The sequence below is a fragment of the Salmo salar genome, chromosome ssa23 (assembly GCF_905237065.1).
Source record: "Salmo salar chromosome ssa23, Ssal_v3.1, whole genome shotgun sequence".
NCBI lineage: Eukaryota > Metazoa > Chordata > Actinopteri > Salmoniformes > Salmonidae > Salmo > Salmo salar.
The window spans coordinates 34,739,576-34,761,915 of NC_059464.1; the positions used below are offsets into that span (position 1 = coordinate 34,739,576).

At 41.0% G+C, this 22,340-nt stretch overlaps 1 protein-coding gene and 1 long non-coding RNA gene across 3 annotated transcripts; one reads left to right on the forward strand and one right to left on the reverse strand.

Moving 5' to 3' along the window:
• The first annotated feature begins 591 nt into the window (after window positions 1-591).
• On the forward strand, window positions 592-22,025 carry LOC106584461 (zinc finger and SCAN domain-containing protein 21). Of its 2 annotated transcripts, XR_001323744.2 has the most exons (3): window positions 592-856; window positions 3,178-3,302; window positions 4,401-5,035. XR_001323744.2 is itself a non-coding variant. In XM_014169818.1 (2 exons), exons 1-2 carry the CDS (start codon window positions 673-675, stop codon window positions 21,238-21,240), a joined length of 1,128 nt encoding a protein of 375 aa, XP_014025293.1. In that variant the 5' UTR covers window positions 598-672; the 3' UTR covers window positions 21,241-22,025. The 2 variants fall into 2 exon arrangements, 1 of the variants encoding a protein (XP_014025293.1); XM_014169818.1 differs by lacking the exons at window positions 3,178-3,302; window positions 4,401-5,035 and adding an exon at window positions 20,297-22,025 and having other exon boundaries at window positions 598-856.
• On the reverse strand, window positions 11,944-13,406 carry LOC106584462 (uncharacterized). The gene is made up of 3 exons (XR_001323750.2): window positions 13,280-13,406; window positions 12,693-12,843; window positions 11,944-12,544 (listed from the first exon to the last, which is right to left on the reverse strand). It is a non-coding gene; the product is annotated as an uncharacterized lncRNA (long non-coding RNA).
• Window positions 22,026-22,340: the final 315 nt, after the last annotated feature.

Sequence of the window (22,340 nt, forward strand, 5' to 3'; positions counted from 1 at the left end):
CAGTAGAAAGGCCTCTTTAGTGTCCTAAGTTGTCATAACTGTGACCTTATTTGCCTACCGTCTGTAAGCTGTTAGTGTCTTAATGACCGTTCCACAGGTGCATGTTCATTAATTGTTTATGGTTCATTGAACAAGCATGGGAAACAGTGTTTAAACCCTTTATAATGAAGATCAGTGAAGTTATTTGGATTTTTACAAATTATCTTTGAAAGACAGGGTCCTGAAAAAGGGACGTTTCTTTTTTTTGCTGAGTTTATATTCTACAGACCCTACTGAGTATTACCTACAATATTTTTTACTGTGGAACTGTGGAACCCAGAATAGTTGCTCTATAAGCTAATATGCATTCCATGTACAGTGATTTGACTTTGGAACATGTTTTAAAACCCAATTTTAATGCACATGTGACTTAAATATGAACAAATATGAATCATTGTTAATGTTTAGACAATTATTTTTCATATGTCATTCATAATCACAGGTTATTGACACGTTTCTACTATTACGTGGGAGACTTTTATTTTGAGAAATTCCGTGACCCAGAAGTACTTTTCAAGTGTTGCTGACGAGACGCTGATAACCAACCGGATGCTTTTGTCTTTCATGCCGTGCCACGTGATGAAAACAACACAGCTTGCTATCTAGTATATACTCCACTTGCATTATCTAAAAATGTTTAAAATACAATTGTTGAGGGTTTTTCTCAACGAGAGATTAACAGCTGCTGCCGAAGAGATATTCGGGGTCGTTGAAAAAACGGTAGCAGAGTATCAGGAGGAAGTTGTCCGTCTACAGAGGCTGCTCGACATTGTTCTTCAACCTGAGCCTGATATAACGTTAAAGCTACACAGAGCAGGTTTGTTAGCTACTCAATACGTCTTTCTAATTAAGGGGCGCAATAGCGACATAGATATGGAGGTAAATCATTGACATAATGATGAGTGTGTAGAATAGATGTATAGTTGTAAACACAATTTGAAAGTGTAACTGATGAGTTGTCAACATTAAGTAATAGTCTGTACAGTAGTTGTAAACACGTTCTCAAACGTGTAACTGATGAGTTGTGAACATGGGGGGGAAATGTGGTTGTAATGGCATTTGCAACCAATGATTCGCAAACGTGTAACTTAATATTTGCAAGCAATAATTGCATCTGTACACCTGCACGCTCAGAATTTTGGCAGAGAGAGAGAGAGAGAGACAGACAGACAGACCTGTTTCTTCTAACCAATCAGATGAGGTTTTTGATAGACCAGCATACTCTACACTGGTTGGTTGGTGACAGCTCACACGGGCTGTGTTGTCAGGCGCAACCACCTGTCAATCACGACGTGCATTACTAGGTTACCACTGAGACTGCTTGTACAATGTCCACCAAAGAAGCACAGCTGTTAGTTGTCATGGTCGGTAAGTTTAAATGTATTTCTTTTATGGATAGGTAACAAGCTATTTTCTACTTTGTAATACGTGTTTGAAAGCAATTGTCCAAGTCATTGTTGTTAAAGAGTTTAACTCTTAAGTTGTAGTCTGATGGTAGCTTCTGAAATCAAACTATTTTTAAACTTGATTCTGTATGGAGCCACAGCTAGCTAGCATAATCATTAGAAAATGAATCATTCACCTGCTAAAACCTTGCAACTGACATAAATCCCATGATTTATTGATCACCCAGTTAGATCTGGAGTTTTAGTAGAAGTCAGACTGAAGGTAGAAAATAATTTGTTAAATATGTAGGGATCGATGTCCCGTCTACGGGACAGTTGTTACTCAATAAGCATAATCTGTCAACAACAACAGTTTTTAGCGAGGAAAAAAAAATGTTGGTACATATGTGTGTTATATGGGCAGGAAGCTTAAGTTCTTGAGGAATTGCAATTCCTAACTACATTGTCCAATTTACAGTAGCTATTACAGCGAAAAAATGCCATGCTATTGTTTGAGGAGAGTGCAGAACAACAAAACACTTTTCACCGTGACAGGTTTGATACATTCACATATGAAGGTAAAATATTTACTTACATTCCGAAATCTTGCTCTGATTTGTCATCCCAAGGGTCCCAGAGATAACATGTAGTGTCGTTTTGTTAGATAAAATCCTTTTTCATACCCTAAAACGGTCCATATAGTATGCACGATCAATTTTGAATTTCCACTTGTTCAACTTGCAAAGAAAGAAATCTGTGAAAATGTAATGCTAAACGTTGTTTCAACCAGTCAAATTCCATTCGTATTTATTCCTCACACGCGAAAAAGTAACCAACCTTTGCTAGATCAGTCTGCATTCAGTCAATCCACTGGGAAACCAATTTTAGCTAGGAAGACATCCGTGCGCGCCGACGACACGGGCTGTGTTCACTTGATTGACTGTATCTTTGTCAAATGACCACCTATTGTTTTGAAACCAAGCTAGCTAGATAGCCAATGAGCTGTGCTTTACGAGAGTATGTGGAATCCCTTCGTCCGTTGCACGATCTTTCAGCTAACTAATGCGCCAGGAGGCTAGTTCTGTTTGGACATTTATGCAAGAATATGTTGAAGCGGGTTACGCATATCTATGAGTTATGAAAACGAAGTGTTTTGCAAATGTTGAACTTACAATATGGCTACTAATACTGGAAAAGCTAAATGAAAGTCCAGGTATACAGATTTTGGACGATATTCTAGCAGAAATCTACCGGGAAAGTGTCATAGACAACAGCTAAAGGAGAGGACGCTAACATTACCTTAGACTGGTAAGTGAAATACGAGTCTTTTATATTGATATTGTAAATCCGAAAGCCACAACATGTCAAAGTCAACATACAATACACATTTGGGCTCCCGACTGGCGCAGTGGTCTAACACACTGCAGTACCTGGTTCGAATCCAGGCTGCATCACATACGGCCGTGATTGGGAGTCCCATAGGGCGGCGCACAATTGGCCCAGCGTCGTCCGGGTTTGGCGGGATAGGCGTCATTGTAAATAAGAATTTGTCCTGACTTGCCTAGTTAAATAAAGGTTAATTTAAAAATAATTGGTTCACACACTTCACCACAGTGTTCCCCACTCTATATAATATATGTTTATAGATGTGTTGTTGTTTATTTGATGTATTGCTAAAATAAAGGTTCAATAAAATAAGTAATAAACTTGAGTTCTTACTGATTTATTTTTTATATTTTTTTTTGTGGTAAAGACTTACTTCAAAGAGACCACAATCAAGTCCTCCATCCCCCACTTAGTCTGATTGCTGCTCTCTCTGGCTCCACAACAAACCCCCGCCTGGCCATCTAGAGGTGGGAATACCCAGCCAGCCTACAAGTAAGTGCTTTACAGCAGAAAGGGACTTGGGACCAGCAGCACAATCTCATGTAGAGCGTGTTCTAAATTCTGTAACTGTAAATAGTGTGTACTATTTTAGAACTTTTATTTATTATTTTACTTTGTGTGGTGTGTTCACTTATGACATTAGATCAGTGTTGGCTGCTAATTTGGCCCTTAAATATTTCACTTCTGTGTTTGGAGACATTGGATCAGCGTTCTTGTCGCGTCTCCTGTTAGTACATTTTATGTAGGGAAGCTAATGATCCATAATGTATGACATTCCTGGGAGTGTGTAAACTTGTATATTTTATTAGCATAGCATTTTTGTATGTTCTCTATAGTTATGTTCTTAAAAATGTATCGATTTACCAATCCGGCCACTTGGGTACATTTGGGCAAATCGTGAAGGACACCTGGGTGACATCATACTAAATGTCATGGGGCTGCAGGTAGCCTAGTGGTTAGACCGTTAGACTTGTAACCGAAAGGTTGCAAGATCGAATCCCCGAGCTGACAAGGTAAAAATCTGCCCTGAACAAGGCAGTTAACCCACTGTTCCTAGGCCGTCATTTGAAAATAAGAATTTGTTCTTAACTGACTTGCCTAGGTAAAATAAAAAAAATACATGTAGCTTCCTCATTCTTGAAGTTATCAGTCTGAAACTTTGCACATACACTGTTGCCCTCTTGTGGGCACCATCTAAATTACATCCAGCTTCCTGGCTGAATGTGACTTTTCTCTTGCATTTCAAAGATCATGGTACAAAAAAATACGTTTTTTCTTTGTATTTTCTTTTACCAGATCTAATGTGTTATGTTCTCCTACATTCATTTAACATTTCCATAAACTTTTTAAAGTGTTACCTTTCAAATGGTATCAAGAATATGCATATCCTTACCTGAGCTACAGGCAGTTAGATTCGGGCATGTCATTTTTGGTGATTGTTATTTTTTTTTTTTTATTATTATTTTTTTTCCAAAGGGTCTGATCCTTAAGAGGTTGCTTTGACAATGGCTGCGCTCTGTAAATCTTTAGCTACTGCCCTTTGATTAATGTAAAACTGTATCTAAACCATTTACTGTCCCCATTCTCCAGGCTGCAATCCACTTCCAGTTAGACTGGGTCTGTTCAGGCCTCCGTCAACTCCACAATGCCCTGGGGGACGTGAAGGACACCCAGAACTCCTTGGCAAAAGCATCAACACCATTGACGATGTGAAATATGCTGGGATGCAACACGGTCCGTTGGCTCAGCCGTGGAGAACCTGAAGAATATCTTCTCAGGTATGTTAAGCTTCACAATTACATGCCACTTGATTGGGAATTATTATTGTTGGCTCGCATTGCATTTGATGTGACACTGTACAGTTACAATGTATTTGTATATATTCATATTTCTCATCCCTTCCTGTGTGGTGCCTGAGATGGTGGCAGACACTCCGTTAATGATAAAGCAAGCAGAACTGCTGGAGAACCACTACAATCTGATGAACCTGGAGTGCTCATGGAATGATCTCATGTAGAATCAGTACGGCATGGGCAGCAAGAACATGCACAAAATGAACCTCATTCGAAAATATACTGAAGCAAAATAGAAACTCAACATGCAACAATTTTTTAAAGATTTTACTGAGTTACAGTTCATATAAGGAAATCAGTCAATTGAAAGATATTAATTAGTCCCTAATCTATGGGATTTCACATGACTGGGAATACAGATATGCATCTTTTGGTCACAGATACCTTAAAAAAAGGTAGGGGCGTGGATCAGAAAACCAGTCAGTATCTGGTGTGACCACCATTTACCTCATGCAACGCAGCACATCTCCTTTGCATATAGTTGATCAGGCTGATTGTGGCCTGTGAAATGTTGTCCCACTCCTCTTCAATGGCTGTGCGAAGTTGATGGATATTGGTGGGAACTGGAACACGCTGTCGTACACGTCGATCCAGAGCATTCCAAACATGCTCAATAGGTAACATGTCTGGTGAGTATGCAGGCCATGGAAGAAATGGGACATTTTCAGCTTCCAGGAATGATGTATAGTCCTTGCGACATGGGGCCGTGCATTATCATGCTGAACCGTGAGGTGATGAAGGCAGATGAATGGCACGACAATGGGTCTCAGGATCTCATCACGGTATCTCTGTGCATTCAAATTGCCATCAATAAAATCTAATTGTATTCGTTGTCCATAGTTTATGCCTGCTTATATCATAACCCCATTGCCACCATGGGGCACTCTGTTCACAACATTGCAATCGGCAAACCGCTCGCCCACAAAACGCCATAACCGTGGTCCGTGGTTGTGAGGCCGGTTGGACGTACTGACAAAACAACGTTGGAGGAGGCTTAGGGTAGAGAAATTAACATTACATTCTCTGGCAACAGCTCTGGTGGACATTCCTGCAGTCAGCACACCAATTGCACGCTCCCTCAACTTAAGACATCTGTGGCATTGTTTTGTGTGACATAACTGTACATTTTTGTGGCCTTTTATTGTCCCCAGCACAAGGTGCACCTGTGTAATGATTATGCTGGTTAATCAATTTATTGATTTGCCACTCCTGTTAGGTGGATGGATTATCTTGGCAAAGGAGAAATGCTCACTAACAGGGATGTAAACAAATTTGTGCTCAAAATTTGAGAGAAATAAGCTTTTTGTGCATATGGAACATTTCTGGGGTCTTTTATTTTAGCTTATGAAACATGGGACCCAAATTTAACATGTTCCGTTTATATTTTGGTTTAGTGTGCTTTGGCAAGGTGCAAGGCCTGTCGTAGGACCTGGCCAAGCAACTGTGCATAGTGCTGCAGCGTGCCATGGGCAAGGCTGGAGGCCACAGTGAGCAGTGACGCTGGTGCAGTGCTTCTCAACACCTTGACAGGTTCTTCTCAACACCTTGACAGCTCTACCATAACACTGTGTCCATGAGGGTGCAGAGGATCTGACGGCCAACAGGATTGTGTCCCTCCTCACCTGGATCCTCAAATAATACGTACAAAACTAAGTCTGTACTGCCCTCTCTGTGATTCATCTATGGCCCTGTAATTTTGGTTAGTCATGTCACATGCAGTTGTTGACACAAACCGTTGCGCCTGGCGTCTACTACCATTCCCCATTCAAAATGCACTTACATTTTTTGTCTTGCCCATTTACCCTCTGATTGCCACACAAACAATCCATGTCTCAATTGTCACAAAGGTTAAAGAATGGATTTTTAAGCCGTCTCCTTCCCTTCTTCTACACTGATTGAAGTGGATTTAACACAGCGGTTCCCAAACTAGGGACCTGAATGAAAATGGTATCGTGGGAGAATTTCCAAAATCCTGATTTAAAAAAAACGCCAACATAATAATATTGGCTTTGTCGCTCAAAACCATTGTCACGTGGTTAACCTTATTCTAAATGAAAATGATTCAAATCTAAAACTTACATTTCAACCAGAGAGCGCCCGTCGATCGTGGGGAAAGGCCGCTCTTGACTGTTGCTCTTGAATCACTCCCACGGTGAATAGCTAAGCCCGCTATGCTATGAAACCACTCACTATTGCAGAGACTTTGATATTACCGGCCGCAATTGATATGGTGAAAACAATGTGTGGAGAGGCAGAGGCACAGAAACTCACATCAATACCATTATCAGATAACAGTGTGAAACTAAGAATTTATGCTATAGCTAGCAATCAAGAGGAAACTGACTGAACGACTCAACTTGCCACCTTATGCTCTCCAAATGGACGTTAGCTGTGAGGGCCTAGATGCCCATGCATTGACTTTTGTTCGCTACATGTCGGGTGATGCTATTCCCGCGCATGATATGGCACAGGGGATGTTCAGTGTGCTACGTGGCTATATTGATGAAAAATCGATTGAATGGTGGGCTTTTGCAGAGATGGTGCTCCCTCTATCACGGGACGGTGAGCAGGCCTCTGCACTCAGAGGAAATACAAAACAATTCTACAGATGAGTGATCGACTCAGCGAAATCCGTTTAACTGTGATCCTGGCTCGGTTGACATGCCGGTAAGTGAGATTGAACAGCTGATCGAGCTGTGATGTGACCGACTGCTGCAGACAACTCATTCACGTGTCGCCATGGAGGAGTTTTGGTTCCTGACTCAAAATACTGTGCCGTCTCCCTCCGAGCATTAAAACTCATGGTACACTGATTCAGTACTCTTGTCTGCATTAAAAACAAATATCAATCCATGTTGGATGTGACAGGAGAGGTAAGGTGCAGACTGTCAACCAACGCCCCCTGACTTTTGAGAAGCTCCGATGCAACATGCTTCAAGCACACCCATCTCATTGGTGGTGGTGAGATGTCAGACTAATTTGCCATTGGCTGTCAAAGCCTCACATTAAAAGTATATGATGGTGAGTTGAGAATACAATCAGAAATGCTGTTAGACTGTTTTGCAATTGACTGCCATAGCTCCAATAAAAAAAAGTTATCATTGGCTGTTAATTTTATATATATATATATATATATATATATATATATATATAATTGTTTTTTTCCCCATATGGTTGGGGTCGTGGGAATTTTCAGATATCAAAATGGAGTTGCGGGCCAAAAAAGTTTGGGAACCCATGATTTAACAAGCGACATCAATAAGGGATCAGAGCTTTCACCTGGTCAGTCTGTCATGGAAAGAACAAGTGTTCTTAATGTTTTGTATACTCAGTGTATTTGATGATGTTATGTAGAATACTAATTAATCATTATGTAATCATCCACACCCGGGCAGCAAGTAGTTGGCTACTTGCTGCCCGGGTGTAATAAACTTTATATCTTTCAGTCTAATATGGCTATTTACTTACTTTTGTAGCTCTTCATCAGAAGCATATTTTTTTGTAAGTAGTTAGGAGGCCTAACTGTCCTCTTATGTTAGCAGAAATTTAGCCCGGAAGGAATTGAGAAATATTAGTTGATGATAGGCCTATGACATTGCCTGCCTACGTATCTTCTTGCACTGCGCAGAATATCAGATCTCAACAATTGGAGAAGTGTTTAACATCACCGTTAAGCTTACGCTACCTCATCCTTAAGATATACATACATGACAAAGTTTATTTTTTATTTTTACTATTTTCTACATTATAGAATAACAGTGAAGACATCAAAACAAATAAATAACAGATATGGAATCATGTAGTAACCAAAAAAGGGTTAAACAAATCAAAATATATTTTATATTCTTCAAAGTAGCCACCCTTTGCCTTGATGACAGCTTTGCACCCACTTGGCATTCTCTCAACCAGCTTCACCTGGAATGCTTTTCCAACAGTCTTGAAGAAGTTCCCACATATGCTGGGCACTTGTTGGCTGCTTTTCCTTCACTCTGCGGTCCAACTCATCCCAAACCATCTCAATGGGGTTTAGGTCAGGTGATCATGGAGGCCAGGTCATCTGATGTAGCACTCCACTCTCGTTGGTCAAATAGCCTTTACACAGCCTGGATGTGTGTTGGGTCATTGTCCTGTTGAAAAACAAATCATAGTCTCACTAAGCGCAAACCAGATGGGATGGTGTATTGCTGCAGAAGGCTGTGGTAGTCATGCTGGTTAAGTGTGCCTTGAATTCTAAATAAATCACAGAAAGTGTCACCAGAAAAGCACCATCACACCACCTCCTCCATGTTTCATGGTGGGAGCCAGACATGCAGAGATCATCCGTAAACCGACACTGCAATTCACAAATACACGGCAGTTGAAACCAAAAATCTCAAATTTCCAGTGGTCTAATGTCCATTGCTCGTGTTTCTTGGCCCAAGCAAGTCTCTTGTTATTGGTGTCATTTAGTAGTGGTTTCTTTGCAGCAATTCGACCATGAAGGCCTGATTCACGCAGTCTCCTCTGAACGGTTGATTTTGAGATGTGTCTGTTACTTGAACTATGTGAAGCATTTATTTGGGCTGCAATTTCTGAGGCTGGTAACTCTAATGAACTTATCCTCTGCAGCAGAGTTAACTCTGGGTCTTCCTTTCCTGTGGCGGTCCTCATGAGAGCCAGCTTCGTCATAGCGCTTGATGGTTTTTGCGACTGCACTTGAAGAAACTTTAAAAGTTCTTTTGAAATTTTCCGTGTTCAATAACCTTCATGTCTTGAAGTAATGAAGGACTGTCATTTCTCTTTGCTTATTTGAGGTGTCCTTGCCATAATATGGACATGCTCTTTTACCAAATAGGGCTATCTTCTCTATACCACCCCTACCTTGTCACAACACAACTGATTTGCTCAAACGCATTAAGAAGGAAAGAAATTCCACAAATTAACTTTTACCAAGGCACACCTTTTAATTGAAATACATTCCAGGTGACTACCTCATGAAGCTGGTTGAGAGAATGCCAAGAGTGTGTAAAGCTGTCATCAAAGCAAAGGGTGGCTACTTTGAGTAATCTGAAATATAAAATATATTTTGATTTGTTTAACCCTTTTTTGGTTACTACATGATTCCATATGTGTTATTTTATCGTTTTGATGTCTTCACTATTTTTGTACAATTTAAAAAATAGTAAAAATAAAGAGAAACCCTTGAATGAGTAGTTGTATCCAAACTTTTGACTGGGACTGTATATGTTTTCATCAGTGCAACGTGCATGCAAGAGACCGGTTGGAATGTCTGACTGAAATACAGGACAAATCAACAAAAAAAGTTAAATTGGTGGTGTTTGAGTTTGTTGATAAAATGCGGGTCATGATTGTTTAGGACAAAGAGCCAAAATGTGGGACTGTCCGCACAATCAGGGACTTGTGGTCACCCTAACTCCAGATAGATGACATAGTAGCTCACACATGAATAGTAATGTTAATCCTAATTGAGTGGTCACAGTCTTAAAGTCTCATTACTTACAGGGCTGTGAAAACAATTAACACAATACTGGGACGCAAACCAGGTGCACGTTGGATCTTCTGGACCTTTTCCAGGCATGGAGGAACAAACTTGCAGCCGTGCACATCACTGAAGACCACTACTAAATAGGGGTAGGATATGGTGCTAGTACTTCAGGGGAGTTGGGGGTGCAGAGGGGCTAGTAGAACAGAATGCAGCCTTTCTCACTCGGTAGCCTACTGGAGGCAGGCACAAAGCTAGGCCCCTCATGGTTCTCACTGGCAAAGACTGTCCTGCACCCTGATGGTAGGAAGGTGTACTAGTCAAACATAACGGTACTAAAACCCTTAGACAAATGGCTTGAAACAGAGAAATTACATAGAACTCGGGTTGGTGTTGTTGGACTCGCCAATATCAATATTCCCCAAAGATTTTAAATGAACCACTTAAGTTTATACATATATATTATGACAGCACACCTATCATCTTTGGCCAATTGGTAGAAATGGTATACAGATGGCATCAATGAAGATGAGTTACAAGTGAGTGTTCAATTCTGCGTCAGGCTCTCCAAATTGCTTTATTTGATCGACTTACACAGAAGCCTATGGCTTTGTATCTTCCTGTCCGCCCGCCCATCTGCAGAGCCTTGTGCAGCCATTCTGATGTTGGACTGTGAGAGAATGTAAGCTTGTCTTTCTGCACAACTAAACCTTGTTAACCTTTTAATAACTATTATTATAATTGCTCTGCTCCACACTGGAACACAATCAGATATATAAATGAGAGAACCATGTATGTGGTGTAATGTACTGTGGACATTTAGACATACGGCAATGCCTGAATATACAGGGTGCAGACACATGCATTCAATCAGTGACTTTACCCGCTCTGAAACCTAGAAGTAGTAGTTTCCCTAGCTTTAAAAGGGCCTCAGCTTTGTGGAGCGATAGGTAACAATGCTTTGTGGGTGACAGTTGTCAATGTGTTCAGAGGGTACCTGGTTCGTGCTCAGGTTGGGGCAAGGAGAGGAACGGAAGCAACACTGTTACAGTACATACAGAAACACACCCATTCACAGAAAATCAGAGAGAATAGCTATAATTTATTGGTGGTTCCCATGTAATGCAGGCAGGCTAAACAAACAAGATACTTTTGTATTCGGAAAATACTCAGACCCCTTGACTTTCCACATAATTACCTTACAACCTTATTCTAAAATGGATTAAACCTGGAACCATCCCTACGGTGAAGCATGGTGGTGGCAGCGTCATGCTGTGGGGATGTTTTTCTGCGGGGACTGGGAGACTAGTCAGGATTGAGGGAAAGATGAATGGAGCAGGAGCAAAGTACAGAGATCCTTGATGAAACCTGCTCCAGAGCGCTCAGGACTTCAGACTGGGGCGAAGGGTCACCTTCCAACAGGAAAACGACCCTAAGCACACAGCCAAGACAACACAGGAGTGGCTTCGGGACAAGTCTCTGAATGTCCTTGAGTGGCCCAGCCAGAGCCCGGACTTGAACCTGATCGAACATCTCGAGAGACCTGCAAATAGCTGTGCAGCAACACTCCCCATCCAACCTGACAGAGCTTGAGAGTATCTGCAGAGAAGAATGGGAGAAACTCCCCAAATACAGGTGTTTCATACTCAAGACGACTCAAGGCTGTAATCGCTGTCAAAGGTGCTTCAACAAAGTACTGAGTCAAGGGTCTGAATACTTATGTAAATTTGATATTTTCGTTTTTAATTTTGAGTACATTTGCAAAAAAATCTACAAACCTGTTTTTGATTTGCCATTATGGGCTATTGTGTGTAGGTTGAGGGGGAAATAATTATTGAATTAATTTTAGAATAAAGCTATAACGTAACAAGATGTGGAAAAAATCAAGGGGTCTGCATACTTTCCGAATGCACTGTATGATTGGACTGGTGCCCAGATATTTCACTGATGTTACATTAGCCACAGAGAGGGCAGTACAGACTTAGTTTTGTATGTATTAATTGAGGACCCAGGTGAGGGACACAATCTTGTTGGCTGTCAGATCCGCTGCACCCTCATGGACACAGTTTTATGGTAGAGCTTGAAGAACCTGTCAAGGTGTTGTAATGTTTTGGGAAGCACTGCATCAGAGTCACTGCTCACTTTGGCCTCCAGCCTTGCACATGGCGCGCTGCAGTGCTATCCAGAGTTGCTTGGCCTGGTTGTCCGACAGGCCCTACACCTTGCCAAAGTAGTTTCAAATTAGGTTCATGTTGTGCGGGTTCTTGCTGCCCATGCGGTAGTGATCGTACATGAGGTCATTCCATGAGCACTCCAGGTTCATCAGCTTGTGCTGAACCTCCAGCAGATCAGCATACTTTGTCATTAACGGAGTGTTTGCCACCATCTCAGGCACTGCACTGGAAGGGAGGAGAAAATATATATATATATATATATATATATATATATATATATATACACACACAAATACATTGTGCCACATCAAATGCAACGCAAGCCAACAATAATTCCCAATCAAGCGGCATGCAACGGTGCAGCTGAACATACCTGAGAAGATATTCTTCAGGTTCTCCACGGCTGAGGCTAGCTGACTGGGTTTTCAATGGTGTTGATGCTTTTGCCAGAGTGTTCTGGATGTCCTTCGCATCCCCCGGGGCATTGTGGAGCTGACGGGGTCCGTTCGGGAGTGGATTTCAGCCTGGAGACAGACAATTTGTAAACGGTTTAGATAGCTTTGACATTGGCTGACAATGTCAAACCCTAAATAAATTATTTTCTACCTTCAGTTGTGCTTCTACTAAAACACCAGATCTAACTGGGTGATCAGTAAATCATGGGATTTATGTCAGTTGCTAGGTCTTAGCAGGTGAATAATATGTATTTTTTAATAATGATGCTAGCCAGCTAGCTATGGCCACTCTCGAACAGCAAGCTATGGCTCTATACAGAATCAAGCTAGCTAGCTTAAAAATTGTTTGCAAAATAACTTTGACACTAGCTATCGAAATTGATTAGGTAGACTACAACGCTAGTTACAAACTTTTAATAACAATAGCTTATAGCTTCCAAAAACATATTACAAAGAAGAAAAAAAGCTTGCTACCTAGCCATAAAAGAAAGACATTTAAACTTACCCGCCATGACAGCTAACAGTTGGGTTTCTTTGGTGGACTTTGCGCAATCAGTCTCAGTGGTAACCTTGTAATGCACATTGCGATTGACAGGTGGTTGCGCCAGACGATCACAGCCCGTGTGAGCTGTCACCAACCAACCAGTGTAGAGTATACTGGTCTATGAAAACCTCATCTGATTTGTTAGAAGAAACAGGTCCCACCTCCAAGAGCTCCTGCTCTCTCTCTCTGCTTAGTAATTGCTGTTTGCACATCTACAAATATTTTTATCAAGGTAGGGCACTATAAAGCACTGCCAAAGGTCTGAGCACACAAAATTGACATGCGCAGGTGTACAGAATAAATAATAAGTTTGCGAATGCGATCACAACTACAGATTATTATTTCATGTTACATCAGCAAATGTTGTTTACACCTACAAATCTATTCTACACAATCAAATCATTATGTCAATGATTTACCTCCATACAGAGATCTTTATATAATGAGGAGATGCTTAGGTCCACAGTAAACCCATAGAAACGCATTGGGATTATTTTGGACAGATCTGGATTGCATCTGGTTTACACATGCTCGCTAGCACTCAGTGTGTACAGGGAGAAGCGTGAGCAGTGATGATTTTATCACGTCATCCAAAAACATGCCAGACATTGGATGAATATAAAATGTTAATATCTTCGTCGGCTGTGAGTGTTGAATTTTTATTTTATTTTGAAATGCCCCGTTATCCCAACTGTTACACCGAGAAGATTGAATGACTGCTATTTCCTGCAGCTATGTTCAGTCATCTCACTGTAACAGTTGGGATAATGGAACAATTCCAAGTACAATGCAATTTCTCATCCATGGATTGAGGAATGTTTTCTGAGCCATATCTCTCGCCAGCTCCGCTGTGTCTTAATTTAAGCAAACGGCCTGTCAAACCCTGTAATGCAGCTGTAATCAAGGTGTCGGATCTGCTGGGTTTTGGATAAACAGAAAATAAGGTCTGTGGTAAACACAGGTTTAGGAGATCTTTAACCTCAGACCTTATTTTTGGCGTTTATCCTAAAAACCCATTCATCCATTAATTTCCCCTGTAGGAATGGCCAAGGGAGTACGAGTGACTCTGACATTAGGGGTGAGTAGGGTTGCCAAGGGGCAGAAACTTTCCGGTAAATTTCCGGTAAATTCTTTCCGGAAATTTTCCATGGGAAATTAAGCCCGGAGATTTTGCTTAAATTCATAAAAAAGGTTAGCTTATAACAGTGAACCTTTTTTTGTGGGATACACATAAGGCAATTCTAGGTCTTGTGGCATATTTTGGTTAAACTATCATCGATTCAATGGAATTGCAACCCTCTGCATGCACAGTGCATTCTTCCATCACATGTGCAGTGCACTCTTCTATCACATGTACAGCGCACTCTTCCATCACATGTACAGCTGATTCTCAAGATCTTGCACACATATGAGATGCTATTGAGCCCGCACTACTACACTGTCTAAGCCAAGGACTACATGCTTTCTGGTAAGTTTTGATTACAATACTGGGTGAGATGAATATATTTTATGACATTAACAATTTTTTGTTAACTAGTAAATAGTAGCATACAGCAAAGTGTGTTTAAATCATTTCTAACTTGTTAACAATTTCAGCTAGTTAATATTTGCTACCATGCGGGTTTTAGCTTGCTAACTGAGCCTGCTAACTGAGGAGTGTTAATTCACCTGTTTCCATACTAGAGGTCGATCGATTATGAATTTTCAACGCCGATACCGATTTATTGTAGGACCAAAAAAGGCAGATACCAATTAATCGGACAATTCTTGTGTGTGTGTATATATATATATATATATATATATATATATATATCATTTCAACAATACTGAATGAACAATGACCCCTTTTATTTTAACTTAATATAATACATTTAAAAAAATTAATTTAGTCTCAAGTAAATAATGAAACGTTCAATTTGGTTTAAATAATGTAAAAACACAGTGTGTGAGAAGAAAGTAAAAGTGCAATATGTGCCATGTAAAAAAGCTAACGTTTAAATTCCTTGCTCAGAACATGAGAACATATGAAAGCTGGTGGTTCCTTTTAACATGAGTCTTCAATATTCCCAGTTAAGAAGTTTTAGGTTGTAGTTATTATAGGAAATATGACGCGCCAACTATTTCTCTACCATTTGTATTTCATATACCTTTTGACTATTGGATGTTCTAATAGGCACTTTAGTATTGCCAGCCTAATCTCGGGAGTTGATAGGCTTGAAGTCATAAACAGCACTGTTAGTTAATATTACCTGCTAACTTGAACTAAATATGCACGTTTAAAAAAATATACTTCTGTGTATTGATTTTAAGAAAGGCATTGATGTTTATGGTTAGGTACATTTGTGCAAAGATTGTGCTTTTTTTGCGAATGCGCTTTTGTTAAATCATCACACGTTTGGCGAAGTTGAAGTAGGCTTTGATTCGATGATAAATTAACAGGCACTGCATTGATTATATTCAACGCAGGACAAGCTAATTAACCTAGTAATATCATCAACCATGTGTAGTTAACTAGTAATTTGTAACGAAGTGCGCTGAGTCGGGAAGCAAGTTCAGGGAGTGAGTGTTTTAATGACTAAACACAACATAATACAAAAATAAGAAACATGAACAACACACAGACATGACACAGGAACAGAAACAATAATGCCTGGGGAAGGAACCAAAGGGAGGGACATATATAGGGAAGGTAATCAGGGAGGTGATGGAGTCCAGGTGAGTCTGATGACGTGCAGGTGTGCGTAACGATAGTGACAGGTGTGCGCCATAACGAGCAGCCTGGAGACCTAGAGGCCAGAGACGGAGCACGCGTGACATGTTATGTGAAGATTGATTGTTTTTTGATAAGATAAGTTTAATGCTAGCTAGCAACTTACCTTGGCTCCTTGCAGCCACTAGGTCCTTTTGATGCTGCACTCGCGTAACAGGTGGTCAGCCGCCACGCCGCCTCCTCATGGATTGCAATGTAATCGGCCATAATCGGGTCCTAAAAGGCAGATTTACCGATTTTGTTATGAAAACTTGAAATCGGCCCTAATTAATCGGCCATGGAGATTAATCGGTCGACTTCTATTCCATACATGTTTAATTTTAAAACATTTATCTTACAAAGGAGTTTAATCTACCTGCTTAACTATTTATCTGTACATGAAATTGTATTTGGGTTTGTTTTTGGTCATTTTTTCCCTAATCTTTACAGGAAAATGCCGCGGGCGCTATCTGATGTGTGGAGGCATTTCACTGCAGCTAATGTAGAAAGAAAAGCTGTGTACATTTGCAAATATTGTGCCAAATCATATGTGAAGAATGCAACAAAGATGCAGAATCATCTGGTAAAGTGCATAAAGTTCCCTCAGCGCTCACAACAAGCTACCTCTGACAAAAGTCCCTCTACTTCTATTCGAGGTGAAAATGATGCATCAGACACCTTATCGATAGCAACAGCTCATGGTCCTCCTGGAATCAGACATTTTTTGACTCAATGGATGAACGTAGTCAGAGAAATGCTGATGAATGTCTTGCTCGAGCTGTGTATGCAACTGGTTCACATCTGATGCTCACAGGCAATGTGTATTGGAAGAGATTTCTGAACGTTCTTCGCCCAGCATACACCCCTCCAACCAGACATGCTTTGTCTACTCATTTGCTGGATACAGAGTTCAAGTGAAGGTCAAGCAAATCATAGAGAGAGCAGACTGTATTGCAATCATCTCTGATGGGTGGTCGAATGGTCGTGCCTCAACCAGTATTCTACAAGAGCACAGACACAAGGAACAACAGACCGGTCTCTACATTTCAGATGAGCTGAAGGCAGTCATCAATGACCTTGGACCACAGAAGGTATTTGCACTGGTGACAGACAATGCTGTGTACATGAAGGCTGCTTGGTGTAAAGTGGAGGAGTCCTACCCTCACGTCACACCCATTGGCTGTGCTGCTCATGCATTGAATCCTCTCCTCAAGGACATCATGGCACTGAAAACAATGGATACACTCTACAAGAGAGCCAAGGAAATGGTTAGGTATGTGAAGGGTCATCAAGTTATAGCAGCAATCTACCTCACCAAGCAAAGTGAGGGGGCGGCAGGTAGCCTAGTGGTTAGAGTGTTGGACTAATAACCGAAAGGTTGCAAGATCGAATCCCTGAGCTGACAAGGTAAAAATCTGTCGTTCTGCCCCTGAACAAGGCAGTTAACCCACTGTTCCTAGGCCATCGTTGTAAATCAGAATTTGTTCTTAACTGACTTGCCTAGTTAAATAAGGTAAAAAAATATATATAAAAAGTGAGAAGAATAAGATCACCACATTGAAGCTGCCCAGCAACAACTGTTGGGTTGGTGTTGTCATCATGTTTGACAGTCTCCTGGAGGGTAAGGAGTCTCTCCAAGAAATGGCCATATCACAGTCTGCTGATATGGACAGCCCCATCATGAGGATCCTCCTGGATTATGCATTTTGGGAGAGAGTGGTAAGCAGCCGGAAACTCCTGAAACCTATAGCAGTAGCCATTGCATGGATTGAGGGAGACAATGCCATCCTGTCTGATGTTCAGACTCTGCTTGCAGGTGTAAGAGCAGAAATCTGTACTGCCCTTCACTGTTGCTCCAAGCAGAGGAAACTGCAGTTCAGAAATACATCAAAAAGCGTGAAGACTTCTGCCTGAAGCCCATACAGGCCGCAGTACACATGTTGGACCCCAAGTATGCTGGCAAGAGCATCCTGTCTGGTGCAGAGATCAACAAGGCCTATGGTGTCATCACTACCGTGTCTCGCCACCTTGGCCTGGATGAGGTCAAGATTCTTGGCAATCTGGTGAAGTACACTTCCAAGCAAGGGCTTTGGGATGGAGATGCAATATGGCAGTCGTGCCAACATATATCTCATCAGCCACCTGGTGGACGGGACATTCTGGATCTGAGGCTTTTTCCCCTGTTGCCTCCATCATCCTCCAAATCCCACCAACATCAGCCGCCTCAGAGCGCAACTGGTTCTTGTTTGAAAACACTCTCACCAAAGCACGCAACAGGCTGACCAATACAAAGGTTGAAAAATTGGTGGCCATCTGGGCAAATTTGAGGCTTTTTGAGCCTGACAACGAGCCATCCTCAACCAGGTTGGAAAGGGACAGTGAAGATGAGGCCTCAGAGTCTGATGGTCAAGAGGTGGACATTGAAGTCCAGGGAGAAGACGTGAAGCTTGAGAGGAAGACAGCCAAAGCTTTAGTTTCTAGACATCATTTTTATGTTGAAAACGTTTTGGGAGATGCGATGGATCATTGGGGATCATTCAATATTCCCTTTTTTTTGTTGTTCAGTGAAATCATCCCATGTGGAGAGTCATATAATTTCATTAAAGTTACATGTTATTCAATCATTGCACCCACACTGCTCGCGCATGTCAGCGAGCGTCTGCGTAGCCAGGCTCTAAAATTGAACTTGGTTCTATTTGTGACGCTCAACGCACTGCAAGTCCTGCCTCTCCCATCTCATCATTGTTTTTTAGGAGCATATAACCACGTGGGTGATTGAGAGATGAACTGAGGTCCACACTCCAGTCAGTTGTACTAATGCACTTTAAACTTGGTTGCCAACTGCCATATTAAGTCCAAATAAGAAGAAGCCTGAAGGAGGAGAGATTACTAGAAACAAATTCGGTTTACCGTTTTATCTGTGGATAAATTGTCGGAGTAGAGGACCTTGTGCATTTCAGGTAAAATAACAACCCAATGTTTATATCCCAGGACAAATGAGCTAGCAAGCTAGCTAGCTAAATTGCCATAAATGTTTAATGCTTGTACCCAAATTAATATAATTGGTTCAGAGCTTGCTTTGATATTTCAATATGCGTGTCCTGATCACGTCTGGTTTGGGTGGACAAAATCAACTTGCTCGCGATGGCGCACGTGCGGTCTGGTCAGCATGTAAGAACAGAAGATCAATTTATTTTCCCCAGTCATTCTGTGCAGTCTTGTCACAGTCCCTTCTAAGTCCTGTGTAACTTGTGAGTTGTAGAGGGAAACAGAAGACACATGTACAGGTAACTGACAAAATAATGGAAACACATGAGTAAATGAGGGATACAAAGTTGCTTCCACACAGGTGTGGTTCCTGAGTTCATTAAGCAATTAACATCCCATCATGCATGTATAAAAATGCTGGGCAGGCCATTATTTTGACTACTATGGCTATGCCTGCATAGGATGACAATGCCCCCATCCACAGAGCATGAGTGGTCACTGAATGGTTTGATGAGCATGAAAACGATGTAAACCATATGCCATGTCCGTCTCAGTCACCAGATCTCAACCCAATTGAACACTTATGGGAGATTCTGGAGTTGTGTCTGAGACTGCGTTTTCCACCACCAACAACAAATCACGAAATGATGGAATTTCTCATGGAAGAATGATGTCGCATCCCTCCAATAGAGTTCTAGACACTTGTATAATTTATGCCAAGGTGCATTGAAGCTGTTCTATTAAGACTCTTTATGTTGGTGTTTCCTTTATGTTGGCAGTTACCTGTATGTTCCTGAGTCTTAGCTTTCAGGGATGGGGTCGTAATTGCCAATAGCCCAAACCGTTCAAACATTTCATAGGGAGAAGATTGCATCCAATTCATTTCACCCAGTTATTCTGTACAGAGTCCTGTGCAACTTATGAGCATTGTAGAGGGAAACCGAAGACTCATATGTTCCAGAGAATCTTCGCTTTCAGTGATACTCGTTAGTATCGTGGCAAGTAAACAAAACACGAAGTGGATGTAACTTTAAGAAAACAGCCCTAATGTTGTAAACAAACATGTTGTCATCCAGAGTCACATTGATTTATTTCCCAATTCAAAGCACACTATTTTACAAACAGCAGGTTTTTAAAGGACCAAACACTTTGGTAAATGTAATATTAAAGTTAGCGGGTAGGCCTAAATGTAATAATGTCAGCATTAAGTTCTCAGTTTCATCCTTTCTCCTTTCCTCCAGACCTCCAGCAGCGTACTCTCTCTGTCTCTGAAGAGGAGGTTCCCTCTGAGCAGCAGCACTGTGAGCAGGAGTGGAGCCCCAGTCTGGGACAGGACACAGAGCCCATACAGATTAAAGAGGAAGAGGAGGAACTCAGAACCACTCAGGAGGAAGAGCATATTCATGGGTTTGAGACTGATACTAAAGACTCCATATTCACTGCTGGCTGTGTGAAAAGTGACTGTGATGAGGACCCAACTCATCCCACACATCTCTATCAAGCCCAAAAGGAAGGAAATGGCAAGAGAGACCCTACAACTGAACAGATCACAACAGAACCTGATGGAGAGGACTACATAGAATCAGAACCAACCAGTGTCTCCCAGCCTTTCTCTGCAGTAAATCCAGAGTGTTTTGCAGCTCAGAGTGAAAACATTGAAAGTGTAGGTGGTATGGAGACTGGAGGACCTCTGTCAGGTTTTAAGCAAGTCATATCAAAGAGATCAGAGATGGCAAAAGGACAAAAGTCCCGTATCAATACTAAGGGTAAGAAATCGACACAATTCTCCCTCCTAAAATCACCCAGTCAAAGTCATGCTACTTCCTATTGTTGTTCCTGCCCTGTTTGTGGTACATGCTTCAACCAGAATGAAGATCTGAAAAGACACATGAGGAGCCACACAGGAGAGAATCCATATTATTGCCATGATTGTGGCAAAACATTCATTCGGAGTGGACATCTAAAAATACATATGCGGATTCACACAGGGGAGAAACCTTTTAATTGTCGTCATTGTGGCCAAGGATTCAACCAGAATGGAAATCTAAAAAGACACATGAGGATTCACACAGGAGAGAAACCTTATCATTGTCATTTTTGTGGCAAAGGATTCTGCAACAGCAGTAATCTGAAAAAACACATACGGATTCACACAGGTGCAGGGTTTGGGTCAATTCCAATTTAGTTAGAAATTCCAATTCAATTCTTGAATTCACTCAAGAAGTGGAGAATTTACAGTTGAAATTTGAATTGAATTCAATCTTAAAGTTATGGAATTGGAATTAGACTGTTGAGTTGGAATTGTAAAAACATTTAATCTTTGGAATTGAATGAAAATGTATGGAATTTATGCACTTAGAATTTTCCTGTTTTAAATCATTTCAACTTGTATTTATATATTAAAACTATAGCTAAGCTGTCTGAACAGTGACATGATCAGCCAGAAAGAAGCCTGAGTGAATTGAATTTGAATTGGAATTTGTGGAATTGGGAATTGAGTTCTTGGAATGACCTAACATTGGAATTGGACTGCAATTTAATTAAATTGAATTTACAGGGAGAGGGAATTGAATTTGTTGAATTAACCCCAACCCTGTACGCGGGGAGAGAAGCCATTTCATTGCCCTGATTGTGGCAAAACATTAATGTTACAGCTTGATCAACAAATGAATTCACACAGAGGAGAAATAAGACTGTTCCTGCCCTAATTGTGGCACAGGCTTCAATCCGATTGACCATCAAAAGATACACGAGGACTCACGGGAGAAACGATATCATTGCCGTGTTAATGACTGATGTTTCAGGAATGACACAAATCCAAAAAGTACTCACATGGGAGATGCAATGATTGAAATGCTTAAGTGGGCCCATTCATATAAATGAACCTTGTGAAACATGTCTTTTTTCTTCATCCAGGGATGGTGTGTTTTATTCACAACATAATAAATGTTGATAACTTTGTTCATTGAAGTGTCTTTACGTGTTCTCTTTCTTGACAGTTTTCTAGTTTGTGATGTTAGAAAGCTTCTATGCAAAACGATCCTCTGACGTGGTAGATAAAAGTGCAATATTAAACATTGAAAATGTTGGACCATTGAACTGATCGGTGGGTTCAACATTTGATGTCATGACTACATTACTGTGATGATTATCCATCTGAGAATGAATAATAACCCAACCAGTGGTTGTGATGAATTCCACGCACTATTCACTGCCCTTGTCTCAATATATATATATATATAGTCTAGGCTGTCTGTGTGGGGGGGAGACCAGCTTCAGACTGTG

Bases quoted from the DNA above. Each gene is read 5' to 3' on its own strand.
- LOC106584461 (XM_014169818.1), top strand. From the start codon at position 673: ATGTTTAAAATACAATTGTTGAGGGTTTTTCTCAACGAGAGATTAACA. The intron at 857-20,296 runs GTTTGTTAGCTA...CCTTTCCTCCAG, and splicing joins GTTAAAGCTACACAGAGCAG to ACCTCCAGCAGCGTACTCTC.